This window comes from Capsicum annuum, chromosome 2, assembly GCF_002878395.1.
Source record: "Capsicum annuum cultivar UCD-10X-F1 chromosome 2, UCD10Xv1.1, whole genome shotgun sequence".
NCBI classification, from domain to species: domain Eukaryota; kingdom Viridiplantae; phylum Streptophyta; class Magnoliopsida; order Solanales; family Solanaceae; genus Capsicum; species Capsicum annuum.
The window spans coordinates 146,568,263-146,586,194 of NC_061112.1; the positions used below are offsets into that span (position 1 = coordinate 146,568,263).

Genomic DNA, 17,932 nt, shown 5'->3' on the forward strand with positions numbered 1-17,932 from the left:
TTTATATCTTCATAAACTATGTAAAAAGTAGTAATATAAGTCACAATAATTGATCACTCAAAATTTATGAAATATATAAAAAAATTTAAGATCATATTTAAATCTTATTAAGCGAAATATGTCATATAAATTGAGAACGCAGTGAATAATAAACATTGACTAGCAAACATGAAAGCTACATGAAAAGCATGCACACATATTGTAATTATGATTGATTAGATTAACTCGTATCCATTAATATTATGATTATAATAAATAAAAGCGTAGCCATCATGTTTACAGTAGCGCCAATCATTATGATAGAACTCATAGCGTTCTAGTTCATAGTCTTTGTATACGTCGGGGGCATGGTACGGTACGGTATTTTAAATTTTAATATGGTAACTTTAATTTTCGGTATCTAAAAGAGCAATATCATTACCATATCAAATTAGTTCGGTATGATTCGGTATTTTTAAATTCGATTTCGGTATTTTTAAATTCGATTTCGATAACCATACTTTATTTGATTTCTAATTACATACATTCATATAAAAAAACTATAACTTTAAATTTTAAAAACGTTTCAATCATGTTAGGCTAACAACTATCTTTGTTAATCAATTACACAAAAATAACATTTCAATCACGATTGAATAGTCCGAGATGCAAACTGTGAACAACCGTACCTAAATTTAAGCATAGTACTCCTAAATAATAAGCTTCCCAAAAAATTTATTTATGAATAAAAGCTATTTTTGTGTTCAATTGGTTAATGGATCATATATAAATATATTTAATAATCTGAAATATAATATATATATATATATATATATATATATATATATATATATATATATATATATATATAGGTTTTATAAGTTATTAAAAAACTTCGGTATAGTATACGGTATTTCGGAATTTATTGCATACATACCAAATACCGTACCAAATATAAAAATAATTTAAAATTCCTACCAAATACCATAACATTCATACAACGGTATAAAAATTTCAATTTCGATTTAGTATTCGGTATATACCATACCATGTCCACCCCTAGTACACAGTTACCTTATTCGGAAAAGAAAGTTCATTCAATTAAATTACTTTTTATCAGGACGGAATTATAGCTCAATATTTTTGATGCTTTAATATTCATTAAATTCAAACAGATTAAGTATAGTTATCTAAAAAATATATAAAATTTGATATAATATTTAGAAAAATACTTAATAAGTAAAGAAGACATATGAATGTTTTAGTTTTCAGGCAAAATCTTAAAACTTTGAATGCTAATATGTGTGTTCAATTTTTCATACACCCATAACCCTTGAATCCTAAATTTGCCACTATAATTTATTGCTTCTTCCTTGGGAAGCAGCAAAATTGAGAAAGCGACACAAAATTGAAAATTCCCTCAACTATATATTATATACTCCATACATACACACATTATACATACGGCGGGTTAAATTCCTTCAACACAAAGAAACTTTATCAGCTCAACAACACCTGCATTTGAATTCAGTTTCATTCAGTTACATACACATATATATAATATACTGATCGAGGAGATAATTAATTAGAAGATGCGGAGCATGTCGAGTTCCGCCTCATCTAGAGGCATAGCTGCCATTGTGGGCGTTGGGCCTCAACTTGGCCGCTCCATCGCTCGCAAGTTCGCTCATGAAGGTTATACAGTTGCTATACTCGCCCGCGACTTAGGTAATTTTTCTTCTTTCTTTACTTTGTGTGTAGGGAGGTGGAGAATAAAAAGTGAAAGTTCATGTACTTGGTCGACTAAGATTATTTATCTTTTCCTTACATGCAATTGGAAGTGGTTTATGTAATTTGTGTTATTTATTGAAACAGAGAGATTATCTAGATTTGCTGATGAGATAGCGAGAGAAGAGAAGGCTCAGGTATTTGCTATCCGAATCGATTGCTCCAATTTACGAAGTGTAAGAGAGGCATTTGAAGGAGTTCTATCTCTGGGTTTTGTGGAAGTCTTGGTTTACAATGCATATCAGCCAGTATCTTGGAACCCCACAAATTTTACCCATACTAGAGTTGAACAATTCGAAAAAGCTATAGCCGTCTCCTCCGTCGGCGCCTTCCACTGCGCTCAACAGGTCCCTAAATCCTACTCGCTATAACATATTAGAATATACTAATCGTGTAAACAATTCTTTATACTGATACTACGCGAATGTAAATTGAAAGTTCGTTGTATATATGGGAAAATTTTTTTTTCAGGTACTACCAGGAATGGTGGAAAGAGGAAGAGGGACGGTTCTCTTCAGTGGTTGCTCAGCTTCTCTTAATGGCTTTGCAGGATACTCCGAATTATGTAAATTGTTCCTTCTGTTTTAGTTTGTTTGTCTGTCTTTTCCATTTTTGCAATTCTTTGACGGTAACTTTTCAGATAACATCGCATAATTAAATGACGTTTTAATTCGTTTTACATTTCTTTTAGTTTAAGATCACATTATTTAAACGTATCTTTTAACTTTTCTAAACTATGTGTCAAGTCAAACCCAAATAAATAATGAAGGAAACATTATAGTAACATTATATCTTTGCTTTTGGAATATTTTTGATATATAATTCTAGCATTAAATAGGAAATAATTAAGAAGAGTTAAAAATGAACGTACAGGCTGTGGGAGGTTTGCAGTGAGAGGGTTATCACAATGTTTGGCAAGAGAGTTTCAGCCACTTGGGATACACGTTGCCCATGTTATCATTCACGGCATCGTCGGCGCACCTCGGTAACGTCTTTATCCACTTTACTACTCAACTTGTCCACTCATTTATTCCCTTCTTACCCGTTTTGGTAACACTTTTCTGCCTACTCAAAACTTCGATCTATCTCTATTCTTTTTACCTTTAAATATATTGTGCAGGAATATTTATTGTATATATAGGAGTATTACTTTTTGCTGAGAATCTTTGTTGTATTTGCTTTTGCAACAATGGCAACTCAGTTATAAATGATTATAAATTGTCTTTTTTGTTGGGCTTATTCCATGAGAGTGAACTAGTATATTATTACCAATCTGATATTGTAGCAAGAATATACTCATAAATGAAACCATCAAGTGGCCGGTGAAAAAAGTCAGCCTTAGTAAAGATGGTGGACCAGAAAGATCTTGTGAAATTCTGTAGCAATAATGAGTAGAATGCTACTCCTACATATTAAGGCTCTTGATGCCTAAAAAAGCAATTTTTCTATTCTATATATGCCCTAGTGGGGCATTGAAAGCAACCATTCAGATAGGACTACTGGAAAATTGGTATACTAGTGCCAGTTGCCCTGTAGACTGTAAATTTGGATTCGGACTCATTGCCTGGTTATTTATGTAACGGATGTAAATTGGCATAAGAGTGAAGGGTTGTTTGGTAGCTGGTTAGAGTTATGTCAGTATTAGCGATACATTTTCAGAGTTATTTTATGCAGGGTGTAATTATTTATATATTAATTATTCCATCTTCTATATATTCTAGATAAACTAATACTCTATACATGATTCCTTCATAATTTTTACATGTATTAGTTAATCGAGTTTCTAATTGCAAATTGAACATTGTATTAACTTTACACATGAAACTTACCTTCTCAACAACTATCAAATGTGGTATTACTTTTGTAGAATTTAATATATATACCTGCTTAACGGATCACCCCAGGTATTTTGATACTCCCTCCGTCCCATTTTACTATCCCTAATTGGGATGACACAACAATTAAGAAAAATAATAAATAACATGGCTAGTTTACCAAAGTACCCCTATTAAATTATGTTTACATTTTAATTTAAAGAAAAGATAATTAATGCAAAGGGTAAAACATAGAAATAAAAGTTTGTCTTATCTTGATAAGTAAAATGAGATAAGTAAAATGGGACATCAACTTAGCCAATTTGAGATGGATAAAATGGGAGTAGCTATTAAGAATATGCAAGTACTAATTATGCTAGTATTAGTTATTCCATCTTCTACCCCATATAAAATAATACGCTATGCGGGTTTTTGAAATTGCAAATGAAACATCATATCTAGTTTACACATGAATAACTTTCTTCATAACTAGTTACACACATTAGTATAACTTATGTATTAATACATGAAATATTGACTCTTCACCGGCTACCAAACGACTCCCTAGAATTAGTGGATTCAGAATGACTGTAATCTTACTACATGTATTGTATTTAAAATTATTTGCCTATGCATACAGTGTCGTTTGAGCCGAAAACATGATTTTAGCTGAACCCACAGAATCCGTCCTAAATCTGCTTCCGGGATCAACCTTATATTGAGATCTTCCCAAAAGCATGAATAAACATTAATAATGTTAGCATATGTGAAGGTGCTACTTTTTGTTGTTGGTGATTAGCCTACTGTCGTGAGTTGTGTATGCAGGGGGCTAATGTCATCGACTTCACAGCAAGGATTGTTGGTTGGGGAACAAGAACAACAAAGAGGACGAAGGGATGGTTTGATGGACCCGGATGCGCTGGCGCAGACCTACTGGTACTTGCACATTCAAGATAGATGTGCTTGGACCCAGGAGATTGATCTTCATCCCTCCAGCCAAAGATGTACCTAGAAACAAGTTCTTGAACCATTTGGTCAAAAATGCCTATTTGTTTGTTTTTCCTTTGATATGTGGTTCTGTCTTTAGTACAAAGTCATTAGTGAGTCACTTCATCGTCAACCCACCCATATGTTCTAGAACTAGAAATGGTCTGTTAAGTTACACATTTCAAATTTAGTGTGGTATTGTGGGATTGATGTGTAAATTTGATTTGGTTTGGATTTGTAGCAAGTGATGATCAATTTTAATTAAGGAACATGAATGAGAGCTTTGCATGAGTTTTAAGATATAATGAAAATTCTTCAACTATTATAATTTGTACATCTACTTCGATTTAGTAGATGTGTCCGCTCTTTCCCTTCAATGTAGCAACAGCGAGCAGAATGACAACTTGAACTTCATATTTTACTTTCAATTAATATTTTTTTATGTATAGTTATACAAATATTATAATCTATTGAAAATTAAAAATATTTACAAATTTCTCATTTTCTTTTTAAACTTCATATCCAGTAAAAATGATCACTCTTTCCATGGTTAGAAGTGGCATTCGTGTTCTAATTGAGAACACAGGTGCTTCTTGTACTTTTGGATTACGGATTCAGCAGGTATACTGTACAATACAACTCTCTTATCCAATCATAATGAGGCAAACAGTATATAGGGGAGCAAAGCTTGCTGGCCAGCAAGGACAAAGTCACTGACTTCTTTTTGACGTGTAACCTCCTATATATATATATATATATATATATATAAATATGTGGTCCAAAGAAAAAGATTAGTCGTCATCCATAAGTGGTATAGCTGACGCAAACCAAAATGATTAGTCTTATCATTGCGAGTCTAATCTCAAAGCCAACGATGCCAACACCAAATGCATCCCTAACCTTTAATTTTCTTAAGAGCCATAAAGTTTGTGAGTGAAACTCTAAAAAAAATGGTCTAAGCATGTTTTTGAAAATATTTGAAGAAAATCTTGATCGTATTTCATGACTTAACATATAATTTCACAATAAATGTTCACGTTGTTGAGGTGCTTCAAGGGTCTACGACGCCGTTTCAGAGTGAAAATGTTGCATATCATCATCATCCTAATAGACATACTAAATTTCTTAACTCGCTTATAGTTTATTTGTATGCTACTTTTTTCCTGTTTATTAATTTATGTGATGTTGTCGTTTAACAGGCCAAATAGTTCAAGTAAGGCATTTCAAGTTTGTGGTTTAAGACGAATTACGAGGCCATGAATTATTTCAACAAGAATAAATGGAAAGTCTATAGTTAGTTTATTTTTGATCAGGTGTTTAGAGAGTCCACGATGCTGTTTCAAAGTAAAAACGTAGCATATCATCATCCTAATAGATATACCTAATTTCTTAAACGGTTAGTAGTTTGTTTGTATACTACTTCATATGTCTTAATATAAATATATGTGACGTTGTCCTTTGACTGGCCAAATAGCTCAAGAATGACATTTCAAGCTTGTGGTTTCAAATAAATTTGGTGGCTATAAATCATTTCAACAAGGATAAAATGAGAAGTTTACAGTTAAATTATTTCTGAGCAAAAAAATATTCCCAGGACAGACTAACAAAAAGTGAATCACATAAACTGAGAGATGGAAAGAGTCATACTCGGTACAAAAGGGAGGCCTAAAACTTGAAAAAAAAAAAAAACAGAACTTTAATATACCAATTAAAGACAAGACATTACTGCTCAACAGATATTTGAAATTCAACATTTACCACAAGGCAATGTTCCCCATGTCTGCTTAAGACCATTACACCATTTTGTTTATGTAAAGCCCTTGCTGCTCCTATATGTCAAGCCAAAGCGAGAGAGAGAGAGACAAAAAAGCTAAGAGTTCCATCTACGTTCATAGTTTACAAACGGGATTGAGCCAGATGATCTATGAGTACCCACCATGCCAGGGGAATGTGGAAAATTACTAGACTGAGGTACATACCTAGTGAATGAAGAACTTGGATAATTTCCATGACCATATTGTTGATATACTGGATCAGGCAAAGTATAAGAGGAGTAAGAGCTTAAATGTGATCTTGGTGCTGAATCCCAGCTAGATGAATACGAATATGGTACTCTTTGGCTGTAAGAATCTGATTCAAAATGGCGGAAATTATTTGCTGAAGGATAATTGAACTGCAATGAGGTCTCTCTAAGGGTAGGTACAAAGTCTCGATTCCTCATAGAGGGTCTACTGTTTCTGGACTCTGCCAAATTCAATCTTCCAGGTGGATGAGGCTTTTGCTGGTGGTGTTTTGTTCTTTTGCTTCCTGTCATTGCTTTTCCACGTTCATTAATAGAATATTTATGTTTCTTTCCATTGCTTGTTCGCATCATTTCGCTTGGCCTCCTATGATGATCAAGTTTCTGGCGTTTGTTACCTGCATGTACCAAAAACTACATTATAGAGTAAACATAAAGTTCTAGTCTGTATCAAGTTAAAAACTGGTGATGCATCAATTTAATTTTCATAAAAGGCACCTTTGTTTTTAGAGGATACTTTTGTCGGCTTTATTGATTTTGATTTTCTTGTTGCTCTAATAGATCTTGCTGCATCTCCACGTTTGTGCTTCTCTGCAAGAACTTCTAGTCTTTCATCTTCATCCTTCCATCTCTGATAAAGCAGCAGTAAATACCGTTAAAAATTAAAATGATAGAATATCTGACAAGAACTACAGGTACTCCTGAATAGCTGCAGTTCACCTGTCTGAAAGTCTTCAATTTATAAAGGTTTCTTCCCTTCACGAGCAACGGAAAAAGTAGAGGTAATTGTTTAACCCCTTGGCTCCATAACACCTCAACCTTGTTAATCACAAATAATAGATGGAGAAGTATTTAGGAAAATTTTGCATATGAAATTAAGGGTTATTAGAAGGATGATAGTGCTAGACTGCTAGGTGTTCAAGCACTACAATTGGATGTCCCAAGTTGCAAGCTTATATTCCACAAACTCTCAGTCTCATCCAGAACAAGATTCTACCCTTATAATCACACCTCTTTGTGCGCTCAAAATTTACTCTTGAGCCTTACCGTAAAGGTATGCTGCTGTTTGGCAGCGCCATAACTCTCCTTGACAATCCGACCAGCAATGGTTCTCTTACCTAAGAGTTTTCCGCCCCTTCTCAGCTTGTCAAAACTTCAAAACACGACATGGTTAATCCAAAAGGCAAAGACCACTCTACACTGACAAAATGTGAAACAAACAGAAGAATTGATCAGGTGAATACTTCTTGTACACTTTCTGTGTGAATAATACAACATCTCCTTTACATACGTCACCTGCACATAGAATCACCAGGCAAAATGCTCAAAGATTAAAAAACAAAAGGGAAAATACAAGAAGCATAGGAGAAACAGAGTGATTCTGATATGAAGTGATGCCAAATATTAACTACCGGTACAGTTTATGGCAAAAGATGATCTGGGATATTGTCTTTGACCATTTCCATCTTTCATCCTGTGTACAAATCAAGCAATAGGACTTCCCATCAGCAAAGAAGGAAAGGAATTGAAGACTATTGGGAAAAGGATCAATACAGTTCAAAACTGGAGCGACAAGATCATATTTACAATTAAAAATGAAGCGTGGTGGAACTTCAATCACTTATGCTGCCTTCATTTACTTTTATTTTGAAACTATGCTGTTTTCATTTACTTGTTTTTATTGAGTGGAAAGACCAAGCTCGTAGGATAATGAGCTATTGGAAGTAACAAAAATGAATCAATATCTCTCTATATGCTATTTTTTAGCTAATTGTTTGAGGTGTCAATAGAAGAATGAAGTTTATGATTCCAGAATCACTGTGGAAATGTGCCTGGAACTAAAAGAATATAAAGTTAAAACAAAGAAACCTAAAGAGCAGATGTATTAGCATACCTAGCAGCAACAACATCATACCAGTGTAGCCCACAAAGTGGAGTCCGGGGAGGGTAGAGTATACGTAGACCTTACCTCAACCTCAAAGGTAGAGAGGCAGGCATACTCAGCGGCACAGCTGACTATAAAGTGCATGACATTTAAAAGAGACTCTGGATGTTCACAAATTTCATGCACTTTATTGTCATTAGCCTAAGTATTCTGACCCAGGACCGCAATCAAAAGGAAGACAGGTGAGCTTAATATTGCAAATCACAAGGAAGGTTTAAATGCTACAGTTATTTTCGTACTTACTACAAGCTGAAGTTCCACACTTATTTGCACGGTTGTTATTTCATCTCTTTGGTCCCCTTTTATTCTCTGAACATTAATCTCACTAATGAGCCAAACCAGGGTTTTTAATTTGCTTAACTATATGCAGCAGTAATTTGCTAATTTTTCTCCTTTTTTCTTAAACTTGCATATGCGAATATGCGATCTTAAACTGGTTCCTCATAATTAGCACCTGAATACTTGAAGCACTAGCTATTAGTGAGACCCTTACACCACCCAAAAAAATTATACATAACAGGAAACAACAATGAAATAGAATAATAATATAGAAATGGTTGATGGAGTGCTACTAAAGCAACACTTTATTGGATATATGCAAAAATTATGGTGCTGCATTCAAATACATGAGATTTACATCTTTTACTCCAACGAACCTCCAGTGCTCTATGATCCTCTGCATACATTCTTCTTTTGTACCTGATAACCTCAATCCATTCGATCGCAAATAGGCTTTATAGTCCGTCAACGTCAGTTTCTCCAATCCTTCCCTTAGCTTCCTCAATGCTCCACCACCTATATAACAAACAAAAGGTTATATATTGATATATTCATTTAATAGAGAGACCATAACTAGCCAATTTATTCTGTCTGTAATTATTAGAGTCCAAATATGACAAAATTTATAGTTGGAAAATCATTATACATTTGCCTACACCTTGAAAAGAGATCAAATTATGAACCCCATTGAAAAATAGAGAAGTGCATTGTGTATAATGTCAGGATCCCCAGTTTACATTATACTGAGAATACCCCAAATTGTCCATTGAATAATGAGTAAATTTTCGCCACATCTCAGTTTTACTAGTTCTATCTTCGCCAATGGCAGGACATAAGGTCCGTATTACTATGCACCCTTCCATTCAGTGTCCACAAAAGCTCGTGTGGAGAACTCGAATCAACTGAAATTCCATATAAAAATTTCTCCTTGCTCACCTGGATCCAATAAGACAACACATCCGTTGCTTCACCGGAATAACCCTTTCCAAGTCGTGCTGACAAAACACCTAACAAGAAGAAAGAACTATCACGCATTTGTGCTAAACTCATGGGTAGAGAGGCCCCTTATAACTGGATGATCAGCCAAGATAGGTGTTGACTTGTTGCCACTAACCCCAACAAACCAATGACACTGCTATACTAACTTGTACTTCCACAGGTATCTAACAAAATCTATAGCTCAGATTGGTCTACGACAAATCAATACGTACTTCAACATTTAAAAACTTGCCACAAAAACATCACAGCTACCCTCCCCCAACATTTAAAGATCATACTCAATTTTGCAGAAAGCATTTGACAAATTACATTGGTATTTAGCTGAACAATAATCAATTTCCCATTAATTAATGCTAACAATTCATTATAACAATAGTGCAACTTTAGCTATTCTTTGGTTTATCCATACATTTAGAGAAGCTTAAGTGCAGAAAATACCCACACCTTGAAGAAGGCGAAGGACTCTATCGCTCCCCGACTCATCACCTTCCTCTTCGATGTCCTCATCATCATCATGCTCTTGCGACCCGTAAGAAGAAGAAGATTCCTCCTCATCTTCGGAATCACCGTCGCTCTCGCTGGCCGAATAATCCAAAATTGATCATAAATAGATATATGAAGATAAATCATTCATCTTGGGAAGCGCAATTAGTTTGGAATTGAGGCGTAATATTGGAGTACCTTGAGAGTGCGGAATCGTCAAAATCATCAAAATCATCATCCGATTCTGATAATGCTTCTTCTGATTCTTCTTCTTCGCTTCCTTCTCCTTCTTCTGATGAGCCATTTTCTGGTTCGGAAGAAGACGAAATCTCAATGACACTGGGTTTTGCTCTTCTTCTCTTCCCCATTACTACCCCATTTCCTTCAAACATGCCCCTATTATAACCCTCCTATTACTCACGAACCCACTTCTCCTTTCCTTTTCCTTTATCCTTTTATTTATTTTTTTTTAAAAAGAAGAAAGCTAAAAAATCAACAGTTTATTCTAAAGAAATAGTAATACATTGATATACAGTTTAATTGTATTCATTTCACATCTATTATCCTCAATTTTGAATATCTATAAATAGATATTTAAATTTATATAAAATTAAATAAGGTATGCATAAATATTCTAACATAATACATATAGAACACAAAGTGGCTACGCTGCGATACATCTGTAAGTCGAAGTCAAGCTAAAAGTAGCATTTATGTGTTATGCCTTTCTAAAATAATTTTGGATAGAGATTTGAGGATTAAATGGGAGAATGGGTAATTTAATAAAAATCGGATATTTTGAATGGAATTTGGGGATTAAGTTTCTTGAGGTAGAAGTGACAAGTTTCATGACGTATGTGAAACTGACCTAATAGTATAACAAGAGAGAATTGATAAACTAAAATATAAGGGTAATTTTCACCCTTTTCCTGTGAACTTATTGAACTCTTGGTGCTAAAATTTCATTTAACAATTTAAAATGGTTAAAAATCAAATCAAATAAAGAGTAATCCTTAACATTTTGATTTTTGATGCTCGCTATTTTAAAGGAAATTGAAACTTGTTTTTTCTTTTGTCAAAATCAAGTTACTTTAGTTCCAATGAAGCATTAGTGAGTGATAGAGGGTGTTAAGATATTATGACCTAAGTTGCGCGGACTCTTCACTTTCAATGCCGCATTCGCGTCGAATTCTCCAAAAATACACTATTTGGAGAGAATCCGACATGCACCCGTTGTCCGAGCAACATAGATTATGACATTTGAACTTCCATTATAGTGTGATGGGCCTATCCAACTTGTATGTTATTCGTCCAATTTTTCAATATTATGGTGCATTTCCCTACTTAGAATAAAGCACGATAGAATACGATATTTATTTTTTATTTATTTACACTGTTCATTGGAGGCTCATACTGCTTAGAGGCTCGTACTGCTTAATACCCTTAGCAGGGTGTAAGAGTAAGAGGGCTCTTTAGGTTGTAAGTATTTGTTGGTTAATGGTATATTCACATTGGTTACCAAAAAAAAAAAAAAAGAACACGATATTTAGGTAAACAATGGAACAGGTAGAAGTTAGAACAGCTTTTCTAAATAAAGGAAAATTACAAAATGTTTGTCCTTTAGAGGCTAAATTCCATTTGGTCATCCCTGTGAAGATGATTCACGAAGGAAGTCAATCTTGCAACAGCATAGCTTATAAGATCATTCAAACTATTGCTATATATTTTATTCAATGGCTATCTTCTAATTAACATAAAGTTCACTACTTTGTGCACAAAACCAACTGAACAATTGGTACATGCTTAATCACTACTTAATCATCCTTCACTAATCTTCTTTAATAAAGGTGGTATGCAGGCCAAATTGCATGCACTCCCACCATTATACAAGGTATTTCTCCCAGTAGCACATATACAGGGGTAACTACCAGCTAAACTTACTCATGGAAAAAAATTACTTGGCATTCCATAGCCTTCACTAACTTTATCCTTGGGATTGGTCATTCTGAGTCACATATACTCCAGTCTGGTTGAGAAACAACAAAGTAAGTGGTGAAACTTCTAAACTAGAAAAGCATGTAGACAACATTATACAAGGCAATAGTAGATCAGTGCATGTCCAGCAGGCTAAAAACATCTAATGTGTGACCAAAAACCAGCTGAGAAGTACTCTCACCTGCGATCAAACATAAACTAGCTACAACTTTACAGTAAGAACTCTATATGCAGGATGCCACTGCTCTGGTAACAGACAGCCAATCCTCTCCTAGGAAGTTTGTTCCCTGGAATTTCATACTAGTCCTGAGAAAATAATGAGATCTACGAAGCTCCAGAACGAGGGACATAAGTTGATCTCATCATTTTTCACTGCTAGCTCATTTGCCTGCCAAACGATGCATTCAGGACGAGAACATGGATACACCAAAAGAATTAAGTGTTCTGATTCAGTGGCTCGAATCATTGAACTTTTGTAATTGAACGGCTTGACACTCCATGCAACAACTTTGCAAAACCAAGAAAACTGAGCTTTCCATCAGTGTGCCTGAGCCAGTCATGTAGAACAGCATGGACAGGAACCGAAGGGCCAAGACCAAGTTCCTGGACCACCAATTAGAAAATTACACTCAGTTAGATTCCTTCCCGATTACTTACACACTCCTCTCTCCCGAAAAGGATAATGAGACTGTTAAGAGACTAAGACATGGCAATCAGTATTCAGAACAAACAATGAGAACAATCATGATTACCGAAGCTAATTCTTCTATCATAATGGCCCTATTGCCTTCCTTCTCAAAGATTTCATAGGCACAACGTGCATGTTGTTCCCACCGGTCAAGAGCCTCAAGCTGATGAACACTTAATGCAGCAGCACAAAATTCCTCAAAATCCATCCTCCTGTACTGCAGCGCATTAAGCTGCATGTCAAGCACAAGGAGAGTTTATTAAACCCATAACAATGACAACACCAGTTGATATTTGAAGTCAATGGGTCTCAAAATTTACCGATGCAAGAAAATCATGGATGCGAGCTTCCTTCATTGCATCTGTTGCATGTTTCATTAGGGCCTGGTAAAAATCATGAAGGTCAGCAAAAACATGCAAAATACAACTAGAAACTATTAAATCGTTCTTTTTGCAAGAGACGAACCGTTTTAACATGGTCGAAGCTTATGGTGCCATTTTTGCTTGGTTCTAGCAGTGCAAACTGCTCCTTCAAGTAGAATAGCTCATCTACCGTCAATGTCTTTGACAAAGCCTGCAAAAATTGCAGAAGCGACAATTGGAGGTCATGAAGCCAAATGCAAAAGATAAGTAAGAAATATCAGCAAATACTATGAGCTACTACGCAAAATGGGACTCGGAAGATGAAATGGTAAATAGGAAAACTTTTCACAGTAGCATCATACACACCCGTAGTGCAGCTTTCCTAAGAGCAGAGGACTTCATGTAAGCCTTCATTAGTTTGAATATTAAAATATCCAAAGGCACCTCTACGTTATGACTATTCTTTATCCATGGATGACCTGAAAGAGTAAGTTGTTCAGCAGTTTGGACAAATTCAACAAACCAAAAATCTCTTTTTTGAACATAACTCACGAAACTCACCCAAAGCTTGAGCTGCAGTCATTCTTTTCCTGGGATCTTTATTCAACAGACGTTTCACAAAGTCTTTTGCCTCAGAAGATAATGTAGGCCAAGGTTGTTCTTCAAAACATGGATCAGCTTTAAGGACGGACCTAAATATCCCAGATTCTGTTCGAGCCCAAAAAGGACGGCTTCCACACAATAGGATATATGCTATGACACCTATACTCCAAACATCAGCCTCTGTACTATAAGATCTATGTAGAACCTCCGGCGCGACATAATATGCACTACCAACAATATCATTAAGTCTTTCATCTGCAAAGCAGTCGACCAAGACAGGTAAAAAAGTTGGTGAGCTTCTCGAATTCTATGAAAGGTAGTTCCAGGGATGCAGTAATGGACTAACCTGGCTTCACAAAATCCGACAATCCAAAGTCTATTGCTTTAAGTTGAGCAGTTTCCTCCTTAGATGTGAATAAGAAGTTCTGGTCAATCAGAAAGCTAGAATTAGATAAGGAAGAGTTTGATAGAAGAAGGGTTACTAAAACAGATGGCATAGCTTCGCTAACAAGTTATAGATTCAGCCACAGCAAAATACCACGGCTGAAAATTTGAGCCTCTTTGTCACTTGTTAGCTAAATAAAGAAGATCTTAAAACACTAGAGGAAACAAATATGAAGTCTGCCTGAAGAATAATAAATCTACGCATCTTGAAAGTCACTGAAAAATCATTGCATTTGAATATTAACATAATCCAAGATCTAGTAAAGAAAAAAAGTTTTTTGTGCAAAAAGAATTTCCCCCTCTTCTACACAGGATGAAATAACTAGATATGCAGGAATGTTGAAGCAATCATAGAGTGAGAATTTTAGTCCTCCCACCTCTGGCTTAAGATCCCGGTGCACCACACCTTGAAGGTGGCAAAATGCAACAACTTTCAGTATTTGTATCATCACATCCTTTGCGTCATCTTCTGCGTACTTTCCACCTCTGCAGGATGAGAACACTATATTTAGCACTCCCTTATCACGAATTCTTGATTCCATAAAAAAAGATATGCTATCAACTAAGCACAAGGTTCAAATTCAAAAATATTCGAACATAGCAAAGATCAAGAACTACCTAGACAGTATTCTATCCAAGAGCTCGCCTCCTTCACACAGCCTGAAATTTAACGATATTAATCAGCAGCATTTCAAAAGAGCAGTGTGATAAAGAAAATTAGCAGATCAAGCTCCTGATAAGAGCAAAATATGATAATCAAACACATGTTTACTGAGAAAATACACAAACTGCCATGCTACTTGAAACTTTGGTTGATAACCAACAAAGTATCCTCTTAAGCTAAGTTTGAGAACCCCATTGCAAATGTAAATGTGATGGGAGTTGAGTGACGAAACTTACTCCATAACTATGTAGACATTGTTGTAGTCTTCATATGAATCATAAAATTTTACTAAATGGTTATGTCCGGTCAAAGCTCTTAATATCTTCACCTCCCTTCTCACATCCTCAATGGCTATTGCAGTAGTCATCTGGAAAAGGAAAAATACATGACCATATATTTCAGATAAAACAGCACAACCACCACAACATACCCAGTATATTCCCACAAATCTCACTGATGCATATTCCAAACAACTATAGGCATACATCAACTTACATTAGGAAATACTCAAGCAAAATAGAAAGATCAAGCTAGAAACACCAGAAAGCAGCTCACTGAACAGCGATAAATTCCACAAAATTTGGATTTTGGGGAAAGGGAGGGGAGGGGAGGGGTGGGGGTGGGGAGGACATGACAAATACATTGCAAGCTCTCATTAGCCCACCTATTAAAGGAAGACAGACTTCCCAACTACAGATATGATAAAAATGTCCATCAACTCTCAGCTGCCTTGATTAGACAGACTGAGAAACTGATAACACTATAAGAAGATTTCACTGCAGTCATAAGATCCCTTTAACTCTACAAGATGTGAAAGGGAGGGGAGGGGGTTGCTGCAGGGAGTAAATTCTTCCTCCTTCTCATGTTACTTGTACAACTAGAAGGCAAAGAAAACACATTTAGCGCTATCTCTCCACTTACTTTTAAAAAAAACAGAGCTACTTTAGTCCTATTCCATTCCCCTTCTTCGTTATTTCTAAACCAAATAAGGGACATGAACATCAGATGGAACTTATCAGCCTTCAGGAACAAAAAAAACAAGCCATCCGCATCATATATGGACCCACTTGAACCAGCTTTCATAGAGTTAGTGAATTCTTTGGGATTAGTCTCACCTCAATAATCATGTCAAAAATTTTGGTATTCCAAACTCAAACTGTAACTTTTTGGACATCAATGATCAACGGCAGAAAAAGAGACAAGAACATCACCCCCTCCTCCTTGACTCCCTTAGACCCTTAAGCCGTTCTTCCTCTTTTCATTGCACCCAATTATAATATTGATACTCTATACTCACAGTTAATCCCAATTCAGTGCACCTTACGGCCAATTAAACAAATTTCAGGTGGAAATTGAACAGATAATTTTCAGACTCTAAAAACAGTTCAAGAAAAAATGAAGTCTTTAGTTGAATAGGTCCTTAAAACAGTCACCAGCATAACAAACATAATCACAAACACCACAAAGCATGACACTGCAACAGAAGCTGCAAAAAGCTTCCTCATTTCATCACTTCACATCCTTTTAACTTAATTAGCAAAAAAGTTAAGCTTTAAACTTAAATCATCAACTATACCACCTAAGGAAACAGTAGATAATGGATCCATTTGGAAAACAAAATCTATGAATAGTACAAAAAAGACATTAGAAAATAGAAAGACACAGAGTCAAACACTACAATCTATACAACAGATCTGGACACTACTACTCAAGTAGTAAAAAGGAGGAAATTCAACTACCTTTGACTACATAGATAACAGATCATAGCACTAAAATCAAACATGAAACAGAATGAAAAAATTCACAAAATGCCAAACCTTTGTTTTGGGAATGACTTTTACAGCAACTTCTCGTCCTTTGACTTCACCTTTTTTGAACTTAGCTTTACAAGTATACCCAAAATGCCCTCTTCCAACTTCCTCTCCTAGCTCATACTTACTCACAAAATTCTTCGAAAATCCAAAACTCTTATCAAGCCCCGCGCCGCAGTCGCCGTCGCCGCTAGCTTCAATTTCATTTACTTCAGGAATTACAGACTCATTCGGTTTAACAGTGCCGTGTCGCCGGGCTAATACAGCACGGATGTGTTTCGCCGGAGAAGGCGGAGGAAATGGCCGTTTAAAAAACCTCCGAGGAGTTGAATTTGAGCTGGCATTCGCCGGAGATTTCTTAGAGAATAAATAATGCGCTGGACTTGGACTGTAGAAAGGGAAAAAAGGTGACTTTTTGCCTACATTAAGCTCGTCCTTTTTGTTCCTGTCTTGCTCTTCATTATTGTTCGGCGTAGATTTCACCGGCAGTGTAGCTCCGTTTACGGCGACGGCAATGTTGTCGCCGGAGTAATTTGAGGGTTTAGAAGTACAAGCACCCATGGTGTTTACAATGCAATGCACTTGAAGAACAAATACCTTAGTGGTTCACTCTATATATATAGCAAGGCTTTAGAATATTGAGTTATTTATTTTTTCGAACCTAAATTTAGTGGAAATTTGAAGTTTGAAATTGAGTTGAATGAGAGAGGAAGAAGATGGATCTGCAGATAGCAGAAGGAGATAAAAAGGAAACGACGATATGTTCGCTTTTTTGTCTCAATAAGTTTGAGAGTAATTAATTGCTTAGCTTTTTAAAGTTTTTAAAAAAACATAAATATAGAAACCACCAAGGCTATAAATCCTCTAATCAATGTATAAAGTATATTGAAATTTGGAATTAATTTTATTTGTATTTTGTGGTGCAGTGGACTTTAATAGGTTTAGTAATTTGACTATTTCTAATAATAACAGGATTATTTTTGTTAAGTTACTAATTAACATCTAGAAGCTTCTTTTCATATTAAGGAGATGAGATTCTAGCAGTTGAGGGATATAATTATCCAATAACTA

The 17,932-nt window shown here is 35.4% G+C and overlaps 3 protein-coding genes across 3 annotated transcripts; 1 reads left to right on the forward strand and 2 right to left on the reverse strand.

The window, feature by feature from the left end:
- The first annotated feature begins 1,344 nt into the window (after positions 1 to 1,344).
- LOC107860318 (uncharacterized oxidoreductase YoxD) lies at positions 1,345 to 4,902 on the forward strand. Its single transcript, XM_016705634.2, has 5 exons — positions 1,345 to 1,707; positions 1,855 to 2,114; positions 2,239 to 2,332; positions 2,641 to 2,752; positions 4,407 to 4,902. The coding sequence occupies exons 1-5, from the start codon at positions 1,572 to 1,574 to the stop codon at positions 4,591 to 4,593; spliced, it is 789 nt and encodes a 262-aa protein (XP_016561120.1). The 5' UTR covers positions 1,345 to 1,571; the 3' UTR covers positions 4,594 to 4,902.
- A 1,264-nt stretch (positions 4,903 to 6,166) lies between these two features.
- Positions 6,167 to 10,796, reverse strand: LOC107860319 (zinc finger CCCH domain-containing protein 62). Its single transcript, XM_016705635.2, has 9 exons — positions 10,493 to 10,796; positions 10,256 to 10,389; positions 9,190 to 9,328; positions 8,001 to 8,062; positions 7,833 to 7,884; positions 7,636 to 7,741; positions 7,309 to 7,407; positions 7,087 to 7,219; positions 6,167 to 6,986 (listed from the first exon to the last, which is right to left on the reverse strand). Exons 1-9 carry the CDS (start codon positions 10,684 to 10,686, stop codon positions 6,439 to 6,441), a joined length of 1,467 nt encoding a protein of 488 aa, XP_016561121.1. The 5' UTR covers positions 10,687 to 10,796; the 3' UTR covers positions 6,167 to 6,438.
- A 1,298-nt stretch (positions 10,797 to 12,094) lies between these two features.
- On the reverse strand, positions 12,095 to 17,707 carry LOC107860320 (CDPK-related kinase 5). The gene is made up of 11 exons (XM_016705636.2): positions 16,868 to 17,707; positions 15,287 to 15,417; positions 15,005 to 15,046; positions 14,764 to 14,872; positions 14,289 to 14,367; positions 13,901 to 14,197; positions 13,706 to 13,818; positions 13,443 to 13,550; positions 13,298 to 13,360; positions 13,042 to 13,209; positions 12,095 to 12,892 (listed from the first exon to the last, which is right to left on the reverse strand). The coding sequence occupies exons 1-11, from the start codon at positions 17,420 to 17,422 to the stop codon at positions 12,752 to 12,754; spliced, it is 1,806 nt and encodes a 601-aa protein (XP_016561122.1). The 5' UTR covers positions 17,423 to 17,707; the 3' UTR covers positions 12,095 to 12,751.
- Between the last annotated feature and the right edge of the window lie 225 nt (positions 17,708 to 17,932).

Coding starts and splice junctions, on each gene's coding strand:
- LOC107860318 (XM_016705634.2), top strand. CDS start 1,572: ATGCGGAGCATGTCGAGTTCCGCCTCATCTAGAGGCATAGCTGCCATT. Junction 2,115..2,238: donor CCTTCCACTGCGCTCAACAG/GTCCCTAAATCC, acceptor TTTTTTTTTCAG/GTACTACCAGGAATGGTGGA. Junction 2,753..4,406: donor GGCATCGTCGGCGCACCTCG/GTAACGTCTTTA, acceptor TTGTGTATGCAG/GGGGCTAATGTCATCGACTT.
- LOC107860319 (XM_016705635.2), bottom strand. CDS start 10,686: ATGTTTGAAGGAAATGGGGTAGTAATGGGGAAGAGAAGAAGAGCAAAA. Junction 7,885..8,000: donor TTTTGCCATAAACTGTACCG/GTAGTTAATATT, acceptor TTCTATGTGCAG/GTGACGTATGTAAAGGAGAT. Junction 7,408..7,635: donor AACAGCAGCATACCTTTACG/GTAAGGCTCAAG, acceptor GTGATTAACAAG/GTTGAGGTGTTATGGAGCCA.
- LOC107860320 (XM_016705636.2), bottom strand. CDS start 17,422: ATGGGTGCTTGTACTTCTAAACCCTCAAATTACTCCGGCGACAACATT. Junction 14,198..14,288: donor GTCGGATTTTGTGAAGCCAG/GTTAGTCCATTA, acceptor ACTGCTTTGCAG/ATGAAAGACTTAATGATATT. Junction 13,361..13,442: donor GCTTCGACCATGTTAAAACG/GTTCGTCTCTTG, acceptor GATTTTTACCAG/GCCCTAATGAAACATGCAAC.